The 27073-nt window shown below is 39.4% G+C and overlaps 1 protein-coding gene across 4 annotated transcripts in view; it reads right to left on the bottom strand.

Annotated features, from left to right (window-relative positions):
• The window catches only part of EEFSEC (eukaryotic elongation factor, selenocysteine-tRNA specific), a 167029-nt gene that overhangs the window by 75442 nt on the left and 64514 nt on the right, over positions 1–27073 (bottom strand). For all 4 annotated transcript variants that reach the window (XM_081184185.1, XM_081184186.1, XM_081184187.1 and 1 more), the window contains exon 5: positions 25221–25385. In XM_081184185.1, the coding sequence (XP_081040311.1) occupies positions 25221–25385 (165 nt within the window). The remainder of the gene's footprint in view (positions 1–25220; positions 25386–27073) is intronic.

The following is a 27073-nucleotide window of genomic DNA, read 5'->3' as shown; positions in this document are numbered from 1 at the left end:
ATATATGAAATGACATATCAACTGTTTTTTGATATGCTGTGAATGGAACACAGGACCCATTCTTAAGCGGGTTCCTAAACCTTTGGCCAAAAAAGGTCAAGTCAGTTGTTAGATGAGGTAATCTTAAAATTAGCCAAATTATAATAACTAAACCAAAAATACTATATGCTATTCTCTTCCAAAGTATAAAATACTAGCAGTTAACTTTTGAAAGAAACAACTAGGCTTTGATCCTAGGCATCAGATTCACAAAATGGCTGTGAATTTGCCATTTTGAAATTCTGGAAATAAATGATAGAGAGTTGTTGTTGTTGTTTTAAATCCAATATCTGAGCAATTGTTGGGGGGGAGATGTAGCATTTGTGCTGCTTTATAAAGTAGTAATGATATAAATATGATCATGCAACCCTAAATAAATGACATACATGAAACAGGAAGGACAGATACATCATGGTTAACGTTATACAAATATGCCCACCTGGGAGGAAAATACTAAAAGAAAAAGAATACTCTAAGACAAAAAAAAAGTCTGTCAAGAAAAGGTAGAAAATAGGAAAGTAAAAGCTTCAATCCAAAATATTATTTCAGTAACAAAAAAAAGTATTTACCATAATGAAGCAGCATGTCATGATTTGTGTAATATATAGAATGTACCCCCCTTTTTTGTCTTCAAATAACATCCTGGTACCAAAGGGTTACTGTCATTCGAAAACCCTCACCAGCAGTCTTAATAAACATTTAATATTTTTCTTTCTACTTTCTTAAAGAGCCCAGATGTGTTCTTGCAGATCAAAAGAATCCTAACTTATAAAGTTAAACTAAATCAAGGGCTTTTGTTCCAAGGCATCGTTGCTGAACTAATTATTCCTGGATGTTGTTTAATGAAACAGTGGTGCCATATATTAAAACATTTAACAGGATGAGTTGTATGAGTTATAGGGAAGGTCTGATCTTAGCATATAAATTTAACCTTTTCTTCAAAAGAGATTAAACGAACTACTCAGAACTCCCTAACACTGGCAATGGGGACATAAAGTAAAGAGACACTAACCTATAAGGAAGTATACTGTATTGCTGTCTGTTTACCTCTTTCATAGTAATGAAGATGGGGGAATTGGCAAGCTCCCTAGACTTCATCTCCTCCACCTCAAAACAAAACCTTTGCTTGGGTTTCTCATCATACCACTAATTAAATCTCTCTCTCAAAAAAATATTCCATTCTGAACCCAAGACAGAATGATAGGAAATGCAGCTCCTAGGGGCGGGGGGAACCACTAATTCTGCACTGAAATATTATGAACGCCTATTAACCAAAAGATTCTCTCCTGCTGATGGGTGTTTTGCTTTTAATTACAATGTGACAGAAGGGAAGATATCCTTTCACCAAATTAATAGTATTTCTCCCTTTGTCTCATGCAATAAAAAAAATAATGCAGACGCACTGAATGTATATCAGTTTGGATTTTTAAAAATGCAGCAAGAAAATGAAAGCCACCATGGAACACCAAGAAGGTTCTTATAGGCTAGCAGAGGCTTCCATACACCAAGCACTTCCCTTTCCTGTTATATTCTCCCCTTGATTTATAAATACAATAGTACCTCAGGTTAAGAACTTAATTTGTTCTGGAGGGCAGTTTTTAACCTGAAACTGTTCTTAACCTGAGGTACCACTTTAGCTAATGGGACCTCTTATGCCGCCATGCCGCTGCCGCACAATTTCTGTTCTCATCCTGAAGCAAAGTTCTTAGCCCAAGATACTATTTCTGGGTTAGCGGAGTCTGTAACCTGAAGCATCTGTAACCTGAAGCATCTGTAACCCAAGGTACCGCTGTATAAACCTGAACAAAGAGGGACTGGTTGGTGGCCTAGTCATAAAATAAAACTGTAGCCCAATTACGGATCCATGTCCAACTTGAAATTGAAATGTGATGGGACCTATTTTCACATAACCCCAGCAAGTGTGACTGGTACCAAATTATACCCAAGAAACTACAGTATAACTAGTATTCAGAGAGGGGTGCTACAGCATCTGCCTTGGACCAATTCCCAGTCAGTGTAGTAGACAATACTGAGCTAGATGGGCCAAAGATTCAGTATTAGATAGAAGTTCGAAAGTATACCAGTGCAAGTAGATACGTAGGTATCACTGTGGCGGGAAGCTAAACGTGTTTCCGTGCGCTCTGGCTTCCGTCACAGTGTTTTGTTGTGCCAGAAGCGGTTTAATCACATGACCTGGGAAAGCTGTCTGAGGGCAAACGCCAGATCCCTCGGCCTGAAAGTAGAGATGAGCGCCACTGGGTCCAGGGGTCCTCTACCTTACCCTGGTGGTTATGCTCTGGTTTTTACTTTTTGAAATATGGCAACCCTAGCTCATGTTCTGCTCCTTGGTCACTGAAAGAACAGGATGCTGGACTAAATGGGTCATTGGCCTGAGAGAGCAGGCTGTTCATATATTCTTAGACAGCTTCTGTTGTTCCTATATCTGAACCATGGAATTCCACCAAATAATATTCTAACCATTTAGACCTCAGGCTACCCCCTTGTTATTGCCTGACCCAACACGTATGGTGTAACTAACATATGTAAAAGTTGAGGTTCATTTATTGATCACAGTAGCTGGTATTAACTTAAAATAAAAAGTTCATGAGGTGTTGACCAAACTTTATGACAACTCAAGTATGAATTTCCACACCTAGCCACCCACACTTAAAAGTAGTGTAATATAGCCTAAATAAAAAAATTCCTTCCTGTAGCACCTTAAAGACCAACTAAGTTAGTTCTTGGTATAAGCTTTCGTGTGCATGCACACTTCTTCAGATACACATATAGCCTGTGAGATAATAAAGGCTCACCTAACAACAGAAAACTGCTTGTTTTTTAAAAAAAACACACACAAACACAAAATCCTGTTCGTTTGCATAAGGCTTTTTCTCAGCTCACCGAAGTAGACCTGCTATGATATTTTGTCTTGAATCAGCATTGAGGTTTCTTTGTACATAAGACTGTATTATACATAATAAACATGGAGACTCATTAAACTTGCAGAATAAAAGCTGTCCAAGTTTAAAATTAGCCTGAACAGTAAAATAAACAGTTCAGCCTCCTTATTACATTCTGTCCCTGTTACTGCAGCAGCATTTAAATGCTAGATGCTTAGCTCTAAAGAATTATCTTTTAATATATCACCTACATGCCTAAACCTTTAAGCTATCATCAGGAAAAAACGCAAATTCTTCCATTTACATTTTTGCAGCTCTGGTGTTGTTGTTTTTAACTTCTGCATTCTTAACGAGGTCACTTGGCAACAAAAGCAGGAAAAACCAGGGAGTGGGGGCAGGCCTAAACTACAAACCCATTCTCCTGAGGCAACAATAGTGGATCATGCTTGAGGATGCTTATGCAAATTTATTTCCCTGCATCTCTATTGGGTATCTCTATCTTGTGGAATTTACTGTGGCCAATTAGAAGCAACTTTGGATCAGAAGAATCAATGCCCTCCTCTCAAATAGCAAAAGAGAAAGTACCTGAGGGACAACCTCCTTATGTGATATGCTCTTTCCAGAACTACCTGTGCCAGAGTTACTAATTTCTGGGGGTATTTTCGATGCACAAGCAAGAGGAATCAACAGAGTGTGGCAGCAGACTGGGCAGCAAGAGTAATGAACAAGCAAGGGATCATAATCAGGGATACTGAGATCCCAATGGACAGTGGGGGACAGTGACACTGATAGGATTTACAGGCCCCAGAACATGTATAAGGAAATGAGATAGGCCTAAGGCAGAAGCAACTCGCTACACTAGCTTCTCAGTAGGTTTGTCACCACTGTTTGCTGGGAAGGGGAGCGACCACTTCTGGTCTGCCATCTCCAGAGTACCTAAAAGAGCTGACACTGGATGGATGGATAAAGAACAGAGCCTAAACAACAACAACAACAGCAACAACAATTTACTTATACACTTACCATCCAGCTGGGTTGCTACAGCTACTCTAGGGGGCAAAGGATTTTCGTCAGTCATACATAATTATAATTTATTTTAAAAAAAGATTACCTCCCTCTTCAGTTGAAAATACTCCCTGAGTGGCTTACATATCCATTTTAAAAATCTGTCCTTGCCCTCTGGCTTTCAGTCTAAACAACATAAACCCTCCCAATTTTATTCTGATTGGGAGGATGAAAAAAAGCAAATTCAGATACTGTTACTTAAAGTAATGGGCTCCCAACCTAGTGCCCATGAAGCCTTCCAGTAGTGGCCCTGGACAGATGCTCCAGACTCTGAGCTTTCTTTTATTTTTTATTTTTTAAAAGAGAGAGAGAGAGCGCGCACGCAAGAGTCACAGAGACCTCCATAATCAGGACCAGCAGGACATAACAGACTTATCATGATAAGCTTAAGGTTGCCAGGGGTAGTTCTCTCTTTAATTTTGTGACATGTCATTTTCCACATGGCAGCCATTTTGTGTTTTGCACTCCCAGCACTCAAAATGTGCCTAATAGTCCAAAAAGATTGGTGACCCCTGCCTTAAAGTTATCATTCTTATAATGACCTTCTGGGATGCAAACAGCTTAGATTGCCTGATGGTACTGGATGTAGCTAGATAAAGACTGAGAGAAAGGTAAAGCCACCTGCTCTTTCAGCAAAACCTGCTTCCCTGCTCTCCAACTGCTCTGAAGCTTGATGGAATGGCTTCCACCGGCTCCCAGACACACATACATGCATACATATGAATGAGTGAATATACAATCATACATACATATATGTACACACATATTGCCATGTCTGCCTATAAAGATAGATTACTCAGCCAAATATATATGTAAAAGGAGATAAAAGTAGTTAAAAGGACACTAATTAAATCCTATTTATATATTTTCAAATTTATGAGGCATTTGGGGTGGGGAGCTGTGTTAAAACTGTGCATCAGGTGCAAGTAACAATGCTTAGCTACTACATGTCAACCTGCTTCAGCAATTTATCATTATGTGAAGCTCAACAGGTCACTAGTATTGAAATGCAATAAATCAATGGCCTGTTTCCAACCTTCCCATTTCAAAGCACTTCCCTCCTTTTTTATGCTATAGCAAGAGAACATTTCAGAATAACTGAAGCTAGGAATGTGTGTATTTCTGTTTTGTGCAGACAATCAATTCCATATGGCTAACAGGCACAAAATTAACCTCATAACTCAGCCACATTAGCATCAATATCTTTGGGCAGGCCATCTCACAAAGACATGTGCCTTCAGCCTAGTAAGTAAGAGATCTGCCCCACAACCTTGGGACATTTTTTATTTTAAGATTCAACCATTTTTATATCAATTACAGAATTATTAATATAAAATGTATATTATAGTTTAAAACTCATAATCATTTCTAGAGCAAATTTTGTTTAGCTGTGCCCCTTGCTATTTGCAGGCCATGCAGATTTCTACAAATGGCCCGAGCATGAGGTGACAGACATGAACACTGGTGAAGCAATATACACCTGAGTTACACGAAGTCATTAAATAGTAACATTTACCATGAAGGTTACTCTATAGATCTGCAACAGTGGGGACCTCCCAGCTAAGGAACAGGGCTTTCTGGAACATGACAAAAGCATACCGCATGAAAATCACTGTATGTCCATAGAGCAAAGAATAGTCCAAAGTAGCCCAAAGCCCAAAAGAAGTGCTAACTTGTCCACTAACCAGCTAGGTTGGAGGGTGGGAGGCACAAGAGCACATTCTTCACCCCTAGATTTTTTATACCTTTTGGAGGCCTTTATGCAGGCACCTCAACACTATTTTGGTCATACACATTTTATGCAACTGTGGTCACGGAGGTATCCTACCAATTTGACAAATTCATTTGACAAATTCATAGAAGGTATGGTGATCAATGGCTACTAGCTGTGGTGGCCATATTTTGGACTAGATGGGCCTTTGACCTGATCCAACAGGGCTCTTCTTAAGAGGAGGATCAGTGAACAGGGTGAATTATTCTGATTGCAATCTTCCTTTTCAGACAGTGAACTGGGAGGGTGAGTAATTAGACTTGCTAAATACTAGCATCTCTTAGGCCAAACAAAACAGGCAACAAGCCATTGCCTTCACTCTTAAGAGCAAACATTTTTGCCTTCAGAGCAGTGGAAATGGAACTTCATTTGCAGAACTGAGATTATTACCTGCCCATCCTCCTTATTATACCCTTTGCAACACCTAAAAAGCCACTCTAACCTCCAGATAACAAAGCAGGGGCCACAGCAGGAAGGGAGAATCAGAAATTGGGAAGGCCCACCTTATGTGAGAAAAAGTGCACCTTAGGATCCTAACCATTTTCTGAATTTCTTCTCTAGAAACGTGTTTATTTTCTGGTTTTACATAGTAACATGGAGGCCAACGTCTAAGGCCAAACAATAAAATCCGCCTTGAAAAAAACACCACACTACAATGATTATCCCCCTATTTGTCAACTGCCAAGAACTGAGCTATAATGGGAAACCTTCACCATGTCCCATGGTCAGGGGTGAAGGGGTTTGCAGTCTAACAACAACTGGAGAGCCATCCCTGTGCTATAGAACAGTGATAGAGGACACGGCTTAAGCAAACCTGGAAAAGATTGCTGCTTGAAATCAGGATAAAATAGTAATGGGATATATGGGCCTATGATCTGATTCAACACAAGGGAGCTTCATGTTGTCATGTGCCTCAGAACATTAGGGTTCAACAATTTGCAAAATCATCTCTAATGATGTACATACTTGCAATTCCACATGGGAGAAAGAGAGAGACGTGAACGTTTGCAACATGTGTAGTCCAAGATGTCCTGACTATTAGAAAAATGAGCATAGGCTCATCTTCATTGAAACTGAGGACTAAAAATTACCCTGGCAATCAGTTGATGCATTTCCACACACTAAGGAGGGGGAAAAGGATTTCACAGGGTCCTAAATACACCAATTACTAGAAAATAAGACATATATCATTATGAATGAGGGATCATGGTGTGCAGCACAAAATGATCAAGGTATTTCCACAACATTTACAAGTTTGAAATTTGGTACACGTGCAGCCCACACACTGATTACTAGAAAAAGGGAGATGTTTTGCTTCTAAAGGTCAGGACTTGGTACATAAAGTTCATCACATAATAGAGGCCAGAGCACAAAAGTCAGCCCACCCACCCCACCTTTCCTATACAGCCTGCAGCATGAGAGCCGACTCTGTATTACAACCCCATACCATAGTGGGTGGAAATGTATAAAATGCAACCACCTAGGCCAGTGTTCCCCAACCTTGGGCCTCCAGCTGTTTTTGGACTACAGTTCCCATCATCCCTGACCACTGGTCTTGCTAGCTAGGGATTATGGGAGTTGTAGTCCAAAAACAGCTGGAGGCCCAAGGTTGGGGAACACTGACCTAGGCAATAGCAATCACATGAGCATCTTCTTTTTTAAAAAAATGGAAATTCTTTATGGGGGTGTGAATGGGAAAGATCAATCCATTTGACCCACTCATGTGGTCTCATTATTTAAATGGGATTGCAGCGAACAGAATTGGTTCCCATACTACTAATTGTGCAGGTGAAGAGGAAATCAGGCCAAAACAATAAATGTATGGGACAGAATGTTGGTCTTTGCACATTCTATTGCCTCTTCTCACACATGAATCAAACTTGAATTTGGGGAAGTAGTCAGGAGCAAGCTTGGAAAATACAGGTTTCACACATGCACACATTTTAAAGTTACTGTTATATGCTTCCAAGTCCCTGAAGAGGGGATGGGCTAAAAAAAAACCAGCTTAAAAAAGATGTAGCTACAAAGAGCCATAAAAAAATTCAAATTTCCTTGCTTCGGGCAGAATAGAGCTGTGTAATGTTACTCAAACATTCTCTGTCCAGTCAATGCAGTATAAAATCAGAGGGAATGCCAAAAGTAACAGAGATCATTTTTCATCCTGAAAATGGTAAAAACCCAACACGCAAAAGCATCCTCCATCAACCTTGTTTGCTGTGTTGCATTACTTTTTACTATTTACAAATCCAAAGGAAGTTAGTAAGCACTGAATGGACGCAAGGGATGTGACCCAACATAGGCATGTTTTGGTCATTCTTTCACATGTTATAGTAAAGTGTAATGCCAGAGTGCGGAAATCAAAGGATTTTGTTTCAGCTGATCTGTGATTAACTATTAACACCCACTAAGGGCTCGTCTTCACTTCTGCTTGACCCTTCCCCTGGGGAAACCCTCTCTTTACCATTGAATCAGAGCAAACGGCTTTTCCGAAGATTTATGTTTGGTCCTATTCAGCAGTAAGGAGCATGTTTTCCCAGGGAAAGCAGCAGGGCAAACGGAAAACCACTTGGATCCATGCCAAGAAAGCATGGGACAAGCAGAAAACCTCTTGGACCCATGCTTCCTAGGCACGGAACAAGCGAAGTGTGGACAAGCCCTAGGTCAGTACAGTAATAAATTTCTATAAAGTTTTACACCGATGAAGAGCCAATTGGTTTCCTGATCCTTAGGGTATAGCTATGCTTTTCCTTTTGACTGTGATGGGAATGGGGGCCCTCAAATGTCCTAAAGAAGCTGCAGTACTCCAGTGTTGCAGAGTATCTATCTCATAAGGATAAAAAGAGTGAATAACACTTTTCTGCTCTCTATCATGAACTGACGTCATAATGACAACCGGCAGTGAACTCACACAGACACCCAGCTGATACCTATGAGGTATGTTATGCAAAACAATAAATCATTTGAAATCTAACTATAGAATTTGTTTCTAATATAAAGTAAATCATTGGTGAAGTTATTTTTTTAAGCCAGTTGGAAAAAACATCTTCAGCTGCAACTTTATTCCTTGCCAATTTGCTAGGAACTCAAAGGACTAAATTGGCACAATTGAATTCTGTATACGTTCAGTAACGTGAGTTTGAAAGAGTTACTGGGACACCCCCCCCCATTTTTTTAAGTTGTTGCACTGGAACTGTTGCACAAGCACTTAGCAGAAAGGAAAGTACTTTGCAATTTAATATACATTCAAGCGCCAGTAATTTTTCTACAAGTCTTTGGCTCCATCTGCTGACTTTTAATGTTAAAAATAATTGACAGAGGTTCAAAACATTATTAGCCTCCGGAATCTTTTTTAGATAGTCATTTAATGACTATCTAAATTTAAACAAGTCCACCTCCCAGGGGGGAGGGGCAACCTAAACCATCAAAATAAAATAATTTGAAGTGCTCTGAAAAGCACTTTTAGAGAAAGACTACTCTAAAATGTTCAGGTAAGAAAACTGTACTTTGATCCTGGTTCTTGAGTCTATTGCTTGCTTTTTAACTGAAGCAAGTTTAAAACAATTTTTGAGAGGAATAAGGGAAGGTTAAACCAATAGGATTTTGTGATACTACTCGTTGCTTTAACAAAGGCCAGGTTTCCACATCATAAGCTGCTATAAACCATCATCTACTGTGCAACAAGTTATTGCACCCATTTCCCCCCTCCCCACTCACACCATGGAGAAACAAACCATGTTACTTGGCTTAGGGTTACATCTCATGACAAATGGGGAGGAGTAAATTGGGAGTGATTCACTCAGACACAGTGGTTCATTAATAATAAGCCATGGTTCATTAAAAATGGAAATATATAGTAGTATAAAATGCAACCACCTGCAAAACAATAAACTGAGATGTTTAAAACTTCATACCAAAAAACAGGTAATACATAACACAGACAAAAATTACTAACATAGGATTCCAGATCCCATTCATGTTCCAATGAATCATCAGTTGATGCCTGAAAGTGTCAATGTGGGTGACAAACATACTTCTACAGAGAAGCCTCTGTATCACTTTACTGTGAAGTGAATTCCTCTGATATGTTGAAGAACAACAACAATACTAGAGATTAGCCAACAAACCTACACAGTGCTTGCACCCAAAGATGTGTTTAGCTTAAAAATCTCCTCACTTTTTTATGCAGCTGTGCACCACAGGGTCTCTGCATGGCAGCTCAGTCACAATAGCCAGGACAAGAGCTCCTCCCTGGCCCAAGTTTGTATTCAACATACGAATCCCCCCCTTTTTATATACCTTTATTCTGACAGCATGATGCTTCTGTGGGTTCCCTGTAGTTCATCTGACCACCCTGGCTGAGTCACACGATGCTCAGGCCAGCTATTTACATGGCTGCACTTCATAACTTACAAATGTCTATTTCCCCTGTTATTTCAATACAGACACATGAGGCCACCACTTAAATCAATTCCAGTATTTCACTCCTAATGAAAGCTCTGTTTCTTACAAAACTTTTTTTTAAAAAAATCCAAGGCAAATTTGTGTGAGAACTCCAAAAATGTCTTTTTAAATAATCTGTTGTAGCTTACTTTATTTCAGTACTGCAGCATCAATTTTTCCAAATCCAAGTTGGGGTGTCACCTGCTCCCTGCATGTGCATCAGAAAGGATAACTGATGATAGAGAACATAGGCCTGTTCACCCTAAAGCCACTGGTGTCAATGCACTGGCCACCCAAAAGAAGTTTTTTGTTGGAATTTAAAACAATATCCTATTAGAGATTTAAATTCCCAACCTCCAAAAACACCCAGAGCACAGAAATCACATGAAAAATTAAAGAATAATTTTTGAGGGTCGGCATTTCTGGTTGTTATCTACTGTTACAAAAGGGGGGTCCCCCTCCATCAAAAGTGTTCTCCCTCCACCACTACATCCTTTGAGGCACCAGGAGCAAGCGAGGATACTGATAGAAAAGGACAAGCTCCCAAATGTTGGAGTGGTGGAAAGGGAAGGTGGGGCTTGCAGTTCTCTTCCAAATTTTGCCTACTATGTTTTGAATCATTGGGTGCAATCTGAACTGCCGGCTCTTTATTCAATCATGTGCTTGTAGCACACTACTCCTATTTTAACAGCGATTTAGACAAAGTAATCCGGTACGTAGCTGATTGTGAGGGGTCGGTGTGATAAAACTATCTCTTCTAGGTTCATATTTCTGCAATTCACTTTAAAACAGACTGACTTTGGAGTGGGGTGGGGAAATTCTCCTCCTATTTGTACAGCAATCTGAGTCAGATTTTAATACTGTGGAAAATGTTCGGAAGTAGTAACAACGTTGAAACATAAAACTACTTCTCTTCCAATTTCTCTTTAGTGCCCTTTTCCAAAGTAAAAAATATTGCAACAAAACAAAATGCAGACATGTTTTACGACACAACCATAAAAGTTATTATTTCTTTAGTATCGGTGCATCTCACCAATATTAAAATACTTAAATCACATACCAAGTTGTCAAGGAGGATCAATGTTGTTCACATTTTACAATGAGACCTACCACAAGGCAAGAAATAAAAGACTAATCCTAAATTGAATTAGGAAGCTTCAGAGTCAACAGAGCTGGGAAATAAAAATGGAGATCTACTGATGGCAGAGCCATATAAAACAAAATATGTTATTTTATTGTTTCTGTTAATGATGTCTCTTGGAATGGCGTTCCAATAGATTCTGTTCTTGCCCTTTTTTGTTTTCTTCCTTTGCCTCCCACTCTTTGTTAGTTTAATGTCAATTATTTTAATGCCTATAATCTACAACTGTATCTCTCCAGCACAGGCATGTCTTTTTCATTACTTAATATATCCACCTGTTTTACAACTGTCTCTTTGCAGAACTCTTCCGGGTTTTTTAAATCATATAAACTTAACTTTTTATTTGTCCCTCATAGTTCTCTTTCTGACCCTTCCTATTTGTCCTCTCTTCACAAGTTCATCACAAGTTCATAATTTGGAAATTCTCTTTGACTGAAATTACAGTTAAATCTTAGTCATTACCAACTGTTAAACATTCCCCAAGCTGCCATTCCTTTTGATACCACAAAAATATTGCTCAATTCTCTTACACTACCTAGAGTTGATTCTTGCAGTCTCCTTTTATGGGATCTACCTAACTGTTGTATTTGAATTTGAATTCTTCATCTCATCTTATTTCTCTTGCTTTCCATTTTATTCATATTTCTCTTGATTCTTCCTTAAACTAGCTTCCATTTTTGCTATGGAATTCAATGTAAACTTCTTTTGTTAGCTTACATAAGCTCACGTTATAACTTCTCATATTTTTGCTCTCTTATACTGTATATTTATACTCTCCTCTTTCTGCTGGTTTTTAAGTTGATTAAAGGGTTATTTAGTGATTGACTAGGTTATCTCTAAATAACCCCTTAATCACTGAACAAAACACCAGATTGAAATGAGTTAATAGCTGGTTATCTCATAATAGCTGCTTGTATAAACAAACCTTAACTGAAGGAAGCTGCAGTGAAGGTATAAACTCAAGCAACTTCATGGTTTCACACCTTTAAAATGACTTTATGAAATGATCATGTGACCATCACAGTATTATTATTTTTTCCAAAGCACTTACAAAACAAATCTCTGTGGAATAAATAAAATTAGAAGCAGGCCTCTGATGGAAAAAGACTCCAGGGTTTCAACTGGTGGACCTGTAAGTGAGCCATGCCCTGACCTTAGCTGACTTGTATCCATAAAGAGACAGAAATTCAGCTAGAATAGAGAACTGGCTTTCACATCACATGCTGACCTTCACACAATTCTTACTCCCCAGAGACAACCAAGTGAGCACCTCACTGCAAACCTGCTCTGTTATGTGGGATTATAAGAAATGTCACACTGAATTAGATCAAAAATTATTCCGCTGTTTCCAAAAGTGGCATCGCCCAGTGCAGCCCCTCCCTCACAGATAATGGAAGAAGAAGAAGAAGAAGAAGAAGAAGAAGAAGAAGAAGAAGAAGAAGAAGAAGAAGAAGAAGTTGTTACTTATACCCCACCCATCTGGCTGGGCCTCCCCAGCCACTCTGGGAGGCTCCCAACAGATTAAAAACATGATAAAACATCAAACTTAAAAAAAACCTCCCTAAACAGGGCCTTCAGATGTCTTCTAAAAGTCAGATAGTTGTTTGTTTCCTTGACATCTGGTGGGAGAGTGTTCCACAGAGTAGGCGCCACTACCGAGAAGGCCCTCTGCCTGGATCCCTATAACCTTGCTTCTTGTAATGAGGGAACCGTCAGAAGGCTCTCAGAGCTGGACCTCAGTGTCTGGGCTGAATGATGGGAGTGGAGAAGCTCCTTCAGGTATACTGGGCCGAGGCCATTTAGGGCCTTAAAGGTCAGCACCAACACTTTGAATTGTGCTCAGAAATACAATATTCATTTATCTTCACTGACTTCCACCAGTCCACTTCCAAGCACAATTCCACGTGCTGGTTATGATGTTTGGTTGGGGCCAGGATATTATAGTGATACTAGGATGTGAACCTGACATCCTAGTCAAATGCAAATACTTTTGCAGGTTATAGTTTATGGGCATGGAACAAAATGGTAGCAAACCATGGTACTGGACAAAAAAGAAGTATACTAAAATGGTTTGCTACCATTTATTCAATGCTCTCAAGACATAGTATGCTATTTCAAATCATCCAAATATTGTTCCATCAGCAGAACGTCAATGAGTCTTGATTGAAAGTTTCACTAGATAACTCCATGTCTCAGCTTCAGTTCAAATCAAACCAAACCAACAGATTATAGTTCTCAAGGGGCAAACATTTACTGAAACAGTCCGCCCCACTTCTTCTAAAGAGTGTACTACTGCACAGCAGAAGGGCTTCAAAGGGACAACTTAATTAACCTTAGCCTGGTAACCCAGCAGGTAACATGGAACAAACCAGATGTGGTAAAAAAAAATGCAGAGGTAAAAACCAATCAGAGAGAATGGTCTTCTTCACAGCCAGGTATTGGATATGTGTCTGCTCTTGAATCTTTTATCCATATTTATTGAATATTGACACCATCTATACCAAGTGTTCATGGTTTACTTGTCTTTCTGCAAAATGTTGAATAAAGATTACCCAAAGACTAGAAAGACAGGCTTTGTGTTGTACACTAAAGCACTAGAACAAAATGAAGACATTGTTTACAAACTTATCACTTTTTTACTGATAAAACGTGGAATTTAATTTCTTTTCTTCCTTCCTTTTGATATTGCTCCAAAATATGTGATTCACATAAAACTTTAAATGTGCTTTTATATGATCAAATAATGCTTTTCCCTTAAAAAAAATCATTTGCAAATTATGATAATAAATCTCCACACATTCTCTGCATGTTCAAATAACCTGGAGAATTTATGTCTGTATTTGAGCCCCACTAGTATTTGGTTTTAATATTGGATAACCCACAGCTGATAACTGATATGCAAAGGTATATCAATAATTATTATTCTAGTTTGTTAAAACAGAATAATAATTTGACAGTTGACAGCTCATGCAAGTGCACATTTGAAGCCTATCAAACAATCAAGAGATGCTAATTAGTTAAAGCATTCACACTCTAATTTTCAGGTTAACATTTCACAAAATCAAAAGTTAAATTTTTAATTCAATATTACTCAAACTCACTATCAAAATTAGAAAATTTGCCAGTATTCATTTCAGCTATAACCATAATGTTAGGGTTAGGGTTAGGGTTAGGGTTAGTAACAGTAATATCCAATGGTTGGATCTAATGCTGGTGCTACTCAAGAGTAGACACAATGAAATTAATGGAGATGAGTAACTTGGGTTCCATAATTTCAGTCCTGAGTGCTACCAGCATTAGACACAACCCCAAACCATATTCATTGTTGCATTAACCCACCATATATAGTCATATCTTAATCCATTGAATAAAGATCAACTTTGGAAGAGTTACGGCACCAGCATCTATCACAACCATGTAATAGCTTGTCTGTATGCAAGAAGTTTTTTGAACAATGGTTCTTCCATGCCACATGAAAAACTGCTATTAAAAAGCTTTCAATAATACATTGTGCTATAGAACAGAGGCCTGGTATTAACCCCCCCCCAAAAAAAATTCCTACTGCATATTCCCACACCCCTAACTCCCTCTTTGGATCCTTGTGTTCACACACACAGACACACACACACACACACACACACACACACACACACACTGGAATAGTAATTACAGATTTTATTTATAGCTGGTGCTTTTTCTGTAATTTGTGGTACAAATTCCATCAGTTTTTAAAAGCTGTCTGCTAATTAATTGGGCACCACACTTAACTGGCTATGAAATTATTTTAACCAATGTTGCTAAAATGCAAAAAAACTGCAGATGACAAGGACCCTCTTAAAAAAGGCATTGCCCATTTTCTCTCATATAGGAAGGAATGCCTTTAAGATGATACAACACATGCATGGACAATTAAAAAAAAAACAGTAAAAGGGGGGTTTGTGCTTCAATCGTCAGTTATTGACTAAAACTAATATGATCAACCAACAGCACAATCCTATATAATGTTATAATATCATTGTGCCTACTGTGGCCTCCTCTCACAGGGAGTTGCAGCCTATGATTTCTTTAAACAGTTCAGATGTTTCTGTATTTAAAGCTATTCTTTGGGAAAGCTTTGGATTTCTCCTCATCTAGGTCAGAATATTATACAGATTTGAGAGTAGGCCTTTGAAACCAATAGATATAAAATTCTCAAATGATTGCAAATCTCTAGTGATGCCAAAAGTTTGCATACATATTGATAAAAGAGTGGTCTATGACTCTCCATGATATTGTAAGACTTCTAATCAGAGATGTAAAATCCCTGAATGAAATCGAACTTTTCCCACAGTGAAGAACTTGCTTTCTGAGACTCTGTCTCAGTGCCCCCTCCTTCTCTAGTGTTTAGTTTTTAAGTAGAAGTCCTGGAGCTCAAGGACAAACATCTTCTGCACATTTTCCTCTAATTAATGCACATGCTCAGAAGCCCCCTTCATTAATACTTCACAAGCCTCCCAGTCCTTCCACTACATATAGGTTTTGGGATGAGCCTTGGAAACTCCTATCCGGGAGACTTATGCCCTGCGTGATGCTGCAAATCTAGGAATAGGGTAGTGTTAGGAAGAGAGGTACTGGCTCATGTCCATCCAGCACTAACTGGCCAGGGCCTGGGGGACCACATAAGGGAAGATTAACTGCAATCAAGTCCCTCCTCACTCCATCGCTGGAATCATCTTTTTTTATATGAAAAACAAAAAAGCATATGATCAAACCATGACCCATCTAGCCGAGCTCCCTGTTCACACAGTGGCAAGCTTGTAGGAAGTCTACAAGCAACAGCACTCTGCTCTTCTGTGAGTCCCACAAACTGGTATTCAGAGCCATATCATCTCCGGACAGCCGAGGTAGAACATTGCCATTTAGAATGGAATGATTCACCCAAATGCTTCCTATTTAAAAAATGAACTGTGTTTGCACCTTTAAAATAACAGTGAATGTTGGTCATTAGAATCTGAACTAATACAGAAACTAAGGCATTGGGATCTTTCAATCAATTAAAAGGAATGCTGGTGCAATATTGTGCAAGAGCACATGCTCGGGGGAAGGGGGACACACTTTTAAAATAATAAATAAATGCCCAGTTACTTGAGCTTAACCAAATGCAAAGCAAAGAGAAAAGAACAGAAGGGCATGCAATGGGTGGGCAGCAATCTTTTCAAATTCCAGATATCAATGCCCAAAGAATGGTGGAGACTAAGCACAGTAGTGCCACTTCCTAAACAGGGATAATAAAATTGGAACTGTTAAATCGAAGATAAATTTGGCAGGAGAGAATTTTGGAAGCCTCTCTGTCTGCACACTGCTCCTACTTGTGCATGAAACAAATAAAAGCGCCACCTCCAATCCAAACTTCTTTGCAATTAGGATCACTTTCCTTGTAGTTTGCTGTAACAGGACCCAACTATTTGCTAATGGCTATGTGGGAGGGGAGGCATCTAAATCTGTTAGGAAAAACTGTGTGTGAACACCAAGAGGAAAACATGCATGTTCTTGAGAATGGTCCACTATTATTAATGACAACCTGGCCATCAAGCTGCTTTAAAAAGGATTCTCCACACTCGTTTTATGAAGCAGGCTGCAGCTAAAAGCAGGCAAATACTCTGGAATTAAGACACGCAGTTGTTTTCAAATTTACCATATGAAGAGTTAATAAAACAGCAGTGACCAGGCCACTCTCCTGCTTGAAAGGATCACATTAAATACACAAGCACAGGAGATGCAACGTATGGTTCGTATTAGTGGTGCTCAGCTTGGCAGTGCTCCCTCTGGCTTTCTTTCTTTCCTTCTCCTCTGACCAAGAAAAAGAAACAAACTATCTGTATGTGTATTATGTAGCTCTCCCGTTCCATACCTGAACCTGGCCCTGAGTGAAACACATCCTTCAAACCAGCCCCGCTCCTAAATCACATTAATTAGGCAAGGGCACCCCTTAGACATAACTATCCATGGGAAAAGAAATACTGTACCTGACTTACAAGGTTCAGATGCTGGACACAAAAGTCACAAACGATACGACTTTTCCCCAAAGCTCAAAGCGCTAATCTCAGTTTTGTTTTATGCTCATTTGTATCTCACATGCAGGACAAATGCAGGGCACTTCGTTGTAAGACAAGATGATGCAGGCATTGTTATACAATATATTTCATATCTTGATTACTATTTTAACAGTGATCAATGATTTCATTAATACAGAAGGTTTTAATCGGCGCTAAGGGGAAAGTGAGTCACGTGGTTGTGGAAAGTTGTAGCTGAATTCTCTGGTCTCTGAATGATAGGACATAAAGCTACAACTTATACCAGGAGAGACCATGCGAACTCCTGAAGGCAGGCTTGCAACCACTTTGCTTCACCCCTAAGGTCTGGCTCAGGAGTTGTACACAAGGTTGAATACAGCTTATGGTTAGTGAGAAGAAAGCTTAACCATAAGCCCTGGTAAGGACAACATGCTAAGGCAAACTTTGGCTTAATCTTAGAAGCATAAAAGGACCAGGGAGGAGCAAAGAGAGCTTGTCTCTGGGAGCACACTCACTCACATGGTTTCGCTAAGCCAAGCCTTGACTTAACATGTCACGCAAACCAAGATAAGGAACACCATCTTCACCTGGAAAAGAAATTATGTCCAATCACCTGCCAAGTCCTGCATGCTTTGCTTATGTAAAGAATGTGCCCGGCCTAATCCGATCACCTCAACCCAGAAATTGAGAGGCAATTAAAGGAAACGAACCAACAATTACTTAAAAGTGTATTCATAATTTTAACTAGGTGTGAAATTTACTCTTCGCTAGATGTTAAGCTCTCCTGTTCATCCATTAGTTTCTCCCACCCAATAGATCTGATGAGCTGGCTTCCACTTCACAGCATTTCAACAAAAACAATGGCTGAAAAATATACCAAAATAATGAGGGTAAAATAAAAAGAGGCTTCTAAAGAGCTACTTGCATCAGAACCTTCCAATGAACTTTCCACAAACAAGAGATCTGAAAAACTCACAGAGCACAATACACAAGGAACAGAACAAACCTTACTGAAACAAATGGGAGTGGCCGCGATCTCGGGAAACATATTCATTTCAACGGGGCCTGTGCAAGAGAAGTTCTTGGCATGCTGCGATCCTATTCTTTAAACACTTGCAATAAAAGGAGCTCCAGATCCCCCCCTTTTTTTTAAAAAAGGAAGTTTTACTTATAGCCATATCTTCAGATCTGTTGCCCCAACAAGTAAGTGCCTAGGACATTATATGCCGACCATTCTGAAGAAACAGAGTCACACACTGACTGTTTGCCAGGAGGAAAGTAAACACATTGGCACAAACATGTTGTATTAGGTTGCCAGGATGGGCACATCTCTGAACTGGAATATGTTTGTCATTAAATTTGAACAGCCTCCAGTGCATCATAACTGCAAGCCTGACTGGATTTGCTCATAGTAGTGTTAGTGTTAGTGTGTGTGTGTGTGTGTGTGTGTGTGTGTGTGTGTGTGTGTGTTGCACTATGAAAACAGTACAGACTAAGGCAAACCAAAATAAAATATCATAAAATTGACTATAGCGGGTTTCCCTCCTTATTAACATGCTCATTAACAGGCTTATGTACAAGACCAAAGTAATTATGGACAAATGTTCTTTTAAAAGGGAGCGATCTTGCACAGGAACTAAGAAGTCAGAATCCTAATGGATTTTTTTTAGTTAAAGTTGAGAAGAGGACATACAGGTCATGACTGCTTTTCCAAGCCACTTGATTGTAATTTGCAAACAGCTGCTATGAGCTGCAACCCTCACTAACATGTGGTTCTGAATTTTATCATCATCATCATCATACAACTATAGTACATAAATCTGTGGTAATTACCATAGTATAATTCTTAGACTTAAGAAAAGTCTTTATTCTCTTGGAATTAATGTTTTGAGCTCCACACATAAGTCAGCTTTCCAACATTTGTTTCACTCTTACTACCGTACTTCCCACAACTACTCTAATTATTTAATAACTTTTTATATAAAAAAACAACAAATTGGCACTTCTTGTTGTTGTTTAGTTGTTTAGTCGTGTCCGACTCTTCGTGACCCCATGGACCAGAGCATGCCAGGCACTTCTGTCTTCCACTGCCTCCCGCAGTTTAGTCAAATTCATGCTGGTAGCTTCGAGAACACTATCCAACCATCTCGTCCCCTTCTCCTTGTGCCCTCAATCTTTCCCAACATCAGGGTCTTTTCCAGGGAGTTTTCTCTTCTCATGAGGTGGCCAAAGTATTGGAGCCTCAGCTTCACGATCTGTCCTTCCAGTGAGAACTCAAGGCTGATTTCCTTAAAAATGGATAGGTTTGATCTTCTTGCAGTCCATGGGACCATAATTCAAAAGCATCAATTCTTTGGCGATCAGCCTTCTTTATGGTCCAGCTCTCACTTCCGTACATCACTACTGGGAAAACCATAGCTTTAACTACACGGACCTTTGTTGACAAGGTGATGTCTCTGCTTTGCTTTAATTGGCACTTAAGGTGGACTTATTTCTCTTAAGGTCATAGCATACCTTCTTAAAGTGTTTGCTTTAAGCATGAAAGCAGGACTTAAGGTCTCTACAGACTCACCCTGCCCCCATCTCTAAACTGGTTACATTATGCGCCCATCCACAACCTTCGTTCCTCCCATCTTCTCACATGTTTATTTAATTTATATACCACTTCATATTTCAACAGAAATATGTTGAAATATCCTGACAAAAGGAAGAAATATTAAGGAATTGACCTGCTCTGGAAGGAGTTGCACTCCCTACTAAAAGAACAGGTGAGCAGCTTGGAGGTCCTTCTGAATCCGCTGCTGTCACTGGAGGCACAAGCGGCCTCAGCAGCACTGAGTTACTATAACATCAATAGCTGAATCCTACTGTGACCTGAATGGATCATCCCCAAAGCAGTATGAAACCTGATTGGCTCTCTAAACACTTGTGCTCATTGGCTACATTCAAATGAAGGAAAGCTACTGCATATCAACCTAAGCAAGTTCTGCTTCCTTTTTCTTGTTATTTGGCTGTAATTTTTGATAGAATGCAGATAATTGAACAAACTTTGTTGCATTACATTCTTCATTAAATTATCTTTCCATTGATATATAATTTTATGGTATTGCTCCAAAAAAGGGGTTTCTAAGAGCCGTCAAACCTCGAAAATACACTTTTCCCAAAAGGTTTCCACAATTTTGGCCACTAGTGTATACATTCAGCTCCATTATACATGGGGTTTCCTTTGAAGACAGTTTTGAAAGTACAGCCAGTGAAGAATTCATCAGCTAGATTATTAACTGGGACCAGAAGGTCTGAACATACTACCATACATCAATTCCGGCCCAACTGTAGTAGCTACCAATTAGTTTCCTGGCTCAGTTCAAATGGTTGCAGCAGTGACAAGACCTTGCCTACAGATACTTCAAAGACACAGTTTGGTTTTGTCTCCTTTACCTGAGCAGCTTATTGAGTTAATATGTAATAAAAGAAAGTTGTTCCTTCCAGGTCAGGAGAACCTTTATAGTGCTGGATTTCGATGTTTCTAAAACTACTGTATTAGATGGGATATAAATTACTTCTCTCATTTTCTGTTGTGGTATAACATCTATATTGGTGTCATCCAATAATGCCTGTGTAAATGCACAACAGATTTCCATGTGTGCAACTGGGCATAATTTTCTCTGCCTATACCCTGCTGGTATCCAGGCTTCCAGAACATATTTTAGGGGTGCATGGGGAGAGGAAGGGAAGACAAAGGCAGTCCTGTTTAGGGAAGCTTTTAATGTTTAATAGATTATTGTATTTTAGTTTTTTGTTGGAAGCCGCCCAGAGTGGCTGGGGAAACCCAACCAGATGTGCGGGGTATAAATAATAATAATAATAATAATAATAATAATATATTATTATTATTATTATTATTATTATTATTATTATTATTATTAGTGGAAAGTGCTGTTGTGCAAGCAGAAGCATTGTAGGTCATCCATAAAATCAATTCTACAGTATATAGACTGTGCTTTGGCATGTTTTATCAAGCCAAGAATATGAACAGCAACTGCGGGCAATTCATAGGCATCAATTGTTGTTGTTGCTATTTATTAAATTTGTATATCGTCCTTCATCCAAAGATCACAGGGCAGTTCACAACATAAAAATATAAAATGAGAACACAAGTGCATAATAAAAACAGAAACAAACCAATAACCCCCTCCCACAAACTCAAAGAGTTCAAAGATTCACCTGTCAGTTTTGCTTTTGTAGTATCTAGTGCTGCCATTCTTTACTTCTTGCATCCATTATCCTGCTTTAACCACTTCTTTCTTATGAGAAGCAGCAACAGCACACACAGCAAGACAATGCTGTGAAAATAAAGTCCCATCTATCGGCAAAAGAAACATCAGGATGAACTTTCTGACTGTTCAGGAGTGGAGCAGAGTCCCTGGGAAGGTGGACTCTCCTTCCTTGGAGGTTTTTAAGCAGAGGTTGGATAGCCATCTGCCATGGATGTTTTAGTTGAGATTCCTGCATCACAAGGGATTGAACTATGGTAGATGATCCTCAGGTTCCCTTCTAACTCTACAATTCTATGATTCTATGATGTGTCCTAGAAAGTGCTAGAAAGGTCACCAACAGATTGCCTACTGGGCTGTGCAGGAGAAAGAGAGAAAACATAGCTTTCAACTAATCCGGTTGAAGGCATACAAATCTACCTTTACAGCAGCTTCCTGTAACAACATTGCTTCCTAGCCTATAAAATAAAGACAATGATGACAACTCATCAATGATGACAATGATGGTGTTTCCTGCTTGGCAGGGGGTTGGACTCGATGGCCCTTGTGGTCTCTTCCAATTCTATGATTCTATGATTCTATGAACTCAGTTTTCTACTTAGGAGTTTGCTCCCAAGTTTTTTAAATGACTGGAGTAATGGGCAAATTCTTTCTTTTTGCCACGACTCAAGAAAGGGGGAGGGAACACAATATTCGATACCCTCATTCCAAAACTTTATTATTAAAAAGGCAGCAGTTGTGTCACATCATGTATGCTCCTCCAGTTTATTAAGTTGGATATGTGGCAAATTAAATACCTTAATTATCATTAAGGTAATCCCAAAGGCCAGTCAGAAATGTGTTATCACCACATTTTCAAAGCACAAATCCTAGGCTCATGCTCTTCAAGATGGATTTCAAGTACTGTTGAGCAAATAGTATTAAATTGCCTCATTGGAGAATGGTTTGCCGCGTCAAACATTTTAGCCAACACACACACACACACACACACTTCTCTCGTTGCAGTTCCAATAATCAACCCCAGATGGCAATTTACATAGGCAACAGTGTAAAGGAATCTGTGTGCTGCTGGCGTTCTCAACCTCAATCAGAAAGTATGGGCGTTCGAGAATGTCACTGTTTATTTTTAATTGCTCTGTCCCTCCTTTGTGCAAGTTCAAGCGGTCACAGATGTCGAAGCCTATTAGCAGAATAGGTACGAGATGCCACTTTATTTGCTGGGAGGGTTCCTTGAATTTGGAAAGCAGCTGTTTTGCAATGTCCCCAATGCCCAGTGGGCACCAGCTGTCAATCTCAGTTAGCAAAGGGTCAGGGCAAAGAAAGGTCAAGGAGTGTCATGATCCAGAGTGTGTTATAAACTCTGCCTCCTCTGTTACTTTGTAGACCTGTGAATGGAATAACCTCTCACAGGTATCCAAGCCTAGCACTCCACACAGCATACATGAGAAACCCAATGTAATATTGTCTATGTGGAGGCGCACACTTATCTAAAAACCTAAAGTGCTGGATGCATGCTGAACATCTAACTAAAATTATATTCTACATAACTAAAACAGGGGTGGGAAACCTGTGGACCTCCAGCTTTTGCTGGACCCCAACTCCCATCAGTCCCAGCCAACATGGCTAATGGTCAAGGATGATGAGAGTTGTAGTTCAGCTAGAGGGTCACAGATTCCCCACTCCTGAACTAAGGAACAGACATAGCCAACAAGCAAAATATCAGTACTACTAATAATAATGTAATCAGTTTTTAAAACAACAACTCGATTTTTAATGGCGCTGTTAAACCTAATAAAAGTGAACCTTACCTAATAATGAAGAAATGATGTCTTGATTTTTTTCTGGTGTTCTTGTGCCTTTGTATCTCTTTATTTAACTCTAGGATTTGAATTCCCTTTCCTATCATAGCATGTTGATTGAAACAACTGGAACCAATTCAAGTTTATCAAACTCATCTATATCATAGGTGTACTGTACAAAGCTCACACATTGACAATGAAAGTGAGTATTTTCTGGATCTACACACACCTCTCTCATCTCTTTGATCTTATCCTTTCTTCACATTACAAGCCATGCTGTCATTCTTTTCCATATAATCTTACTAGTTTTAGGCAAAAATGCAGACTAATGAAACAAAGTTTTCCTTGTGACAAATATTTAAAGGGTTATCTGAAAAACTGCATTTCAGAATCAAATGGTTTACGGTACAAGATTTTCAACCCAATATTTGAAAAGCCCCATTTATCATTCGTTTATTCTGCGTCTCACATTTGATGTTCCATTCCACCAATGGATGCCCTCATGGAAAGAGGATAGTCATTTTGCTTGTTTTGTAGCCATGGCTCTCATATTGTCTAGCAATAAAAATGCCAGTACGTGATTCACATTCACTGACAGTGCTAAACCTTACAAAGTTAGAAAGGGGACTACTAGGTTTTTTCAGACAGTTTTTGAAATGTCAGATTACTCAGATTGAGAGAGAATAATCAGAGAGAGGTGGTGGAAAGCAAAAACAGAGACATCTGTAACATTCAGGACATATGAAGGAAGGAATGGATACTAAGCTGATCTCCAATGGGTCCAAGGCTGCAATGGTATCCTCACTAAAATGGGAGTAAATCCCTTACAACAGAGTGGGACTCACCTTTGAGGAAACATGCTTAGGATTGGATTGCAAAGGGTGACATTCTAAGCAGATTTACATCTGAATAAATGGAAACACTTAAGTTCAGTTTTAGGATATACATTTCTTCCATGTCCATGATATTTGAACATTCAAAGGGTATGATGTTACATTTTTTACCATGCTAATAGCTGCTCATATACATTTTCAGTTGGAAATATATGGAAAAATAATTACTCTGCTTTGGTTCATCATTTGTTCACAGGCTAGTGCCATATAACATTTTATTGCAACAGCTAACTCTTCACTTTTCTAGTGCCATACACTTTTCTTATAGTCTCCTCCTTTTCTGAAGCAAGCAGAATATTAAAGTTGTCATTTTCCCCTGTCAAAATATTTTCCCCAGTGGTTTCCTGTGTCTTTCTAAATAATGTCTCGAAAAAGGACTGAACCCACAGTCCTCAGGCACATAATCTCGCTGAAAGCAGATTTTAAAATGTTCACCTAATGTTCATGACTACAAACATGCCCTGAATTTGTTCTCTTCTCACTTCTGTCTGCTGCTACAATCAGGCAAAGATTTTGCCCCATTTGGCTGCCTGAACTGTTTCCCATATCCTTGTTTCTGGGGCCTCCCCCTTTTAATAAGCCAGCCTGCGGCTTCCATTTCCCTTGCAAATTACATTCTTCGTGATTCCATTTAACAATACCATGTTAAGAGCTGCATGGTGCTATACAGTTTTTCCCAAAGGGTTTGTTAAGTTTCCTACAAGCAAACCAACACAGGTTGGTTAGGTAAGTTAGGAAATATATGGAGCGACGAGAAGCAAGGGAGAAGCAAGCACAGTCTTACCTTTGCATGTTTTTCTCATTCCCTTTTATAGAGATGTTAGTGATAGAAAAGATACACTCACCTTGAGGGCAGGAATCTCCACATTGTCTCCATTGCTGACACAGCCTGAAAGAATGGTTCCCGTCATCACAGTGCCTTGACCCTTAATGGAGAAGCAGTGATCTACGGCCATGAGGAAAGATCCCGAAGGGTCTCTTGTGGGTAGGTAAGCCTCTGACTTCAGGACCTAAACACAATACAAAAAGAAGCACTGTAGGTTGGTGAGCTACCAGCATGAGTCTGGCAGTGGAAGACAGGAGTGCCTGGCGTGCTCTGGTCCATGGGGTCACAAAGAGTCAGACACGACTAAACAACAACAACAACAGGTTGGTGAGCCATCATATTGTGCATGAATGGAGGAAACATGAGGAGGACTGTATTAACCATTATATACTTTTTCTGATTCCAGGAGTCCTGCAGCAAGGTTGGAGCAGGTCACTGTCAAATGAACTGGGTACGCTACCCAGAATATGCACGCTTAGCAGCAGCAACAGAATTCAGTTTTCTGCCTTAAGGATTTGGTGCAGCACAATCAGCTTGGTTAGCAAACAATGCCAGCGACAAAGATCCTGCCAAAAGCAATGCAGACACTGCTGCGCTATAGTGAAGAGCAACTGCTTACATCCCCTGAATGCATATACCCTGTTCTCAAGAGCTGCACACATGAAAAGTTCAAAAATCCCTATATCCGCTCCTCTCTTTGCCTTGGATAATTTGTGACTACAGCAGTATCGCAACTTTCACGATCGCAACTTTATGCATTTGGTGGCTGGCCAGCTGATATCATGCAAATTAAACTTGTGCAAGTCAGGAATCTTAAAAGCTCTTTCCATGCCTGCCTTTCCTGGTGCAGAAAGAGCTTTTGAGCTCTCAGGCTTGCTTACTGGGTTCTGGGAAGGTCTCACAAGGCCTTCAGAAAATCTCGCAGTACCATTCAAGATCTCATGAAGGCATCCAGAACCCAGTAAGCAAGGTGGGGGGCTCTCTGTTGAAAGGGATTGCAAAGGGATTTAAATCCAGGTGCACACATCTATAGTATGCAGGAGGGCTCACACTAAATTTCATCTGGGCATTCTAATATTATTGTAATTGGAGATCTAGGTCAAAGCTCCACAATTTCCCTCCTGCCTCACATATGTTTCTAAATGAATCCCTCTCCCCACCTGTAACCTAATGTGCTTTTACCTCATTTGGCTACTAACTACTCTGTGAAATGTGGGACATTAGAATTTCCATTTCATGGATGGTAAACTGAGGCCAAGAAATAGTGACTTGCTGGAGACTACACAATGAATCCATGACACTTAAATCCAGGTTGTACAAAGTCAACAGATAATCAATTGGGTCCCACAATTCATGCATAGATCATGATTGAAGTCCTTAAAAAATGGGGGTGGAGGAAACCTCCAAGTCCACAAGGATATATTTAACTGAGCCCTATACATTTTAAATAAAATTATTCCTTGTGGCAGTCTTAGGCACCACCAATTTCAATTTTAGTTTGTCACAATAAATAATCAACCATTATTTATTGAAAAAAGATATTGTAAACTCACACATTTTCTGTTATAATCAAAGTTATCTTTAAGTTCATGGTTGCATCAAGTTGACAATATATTACTGCCTTCTGAACAGCTGTTCTTTTTAAAGTTACTATCCTGTGTGGTAAATTTACAGGTCGAGAATCTAGGGCACATTTTCAGGAAAACCACTGAACTTAGATGCTGCTACATAGGGGACAAATAGAGACAGTTAGGAAAGATGCTTCTCAACTTTCTAACTGGTTTACTTTAAAGGTAGCTTGGCCAACCTGGAATGTGCACATTTTTTTCTCAAAAACATGCTAATCAATTAAGGATATTTTGTCATTAATAT

The sequence above is a fragment of the Podarcis bocagei genome (genome assembly GCF_964188305.1).
Source record: "Podarcis bocagei genome assembly, chromosome: 2".
Lineage (NCBI taxonomy): Eukaryota > Metazoa > Chordata > Lepidosauria > Squamata > Lacertidae > Podarcis > Podarcis bocagei.
Note: the sequence above shows the minus strand (reverse complement) of the source record. Positions and strands in the feature narration are given on the sequence as shown.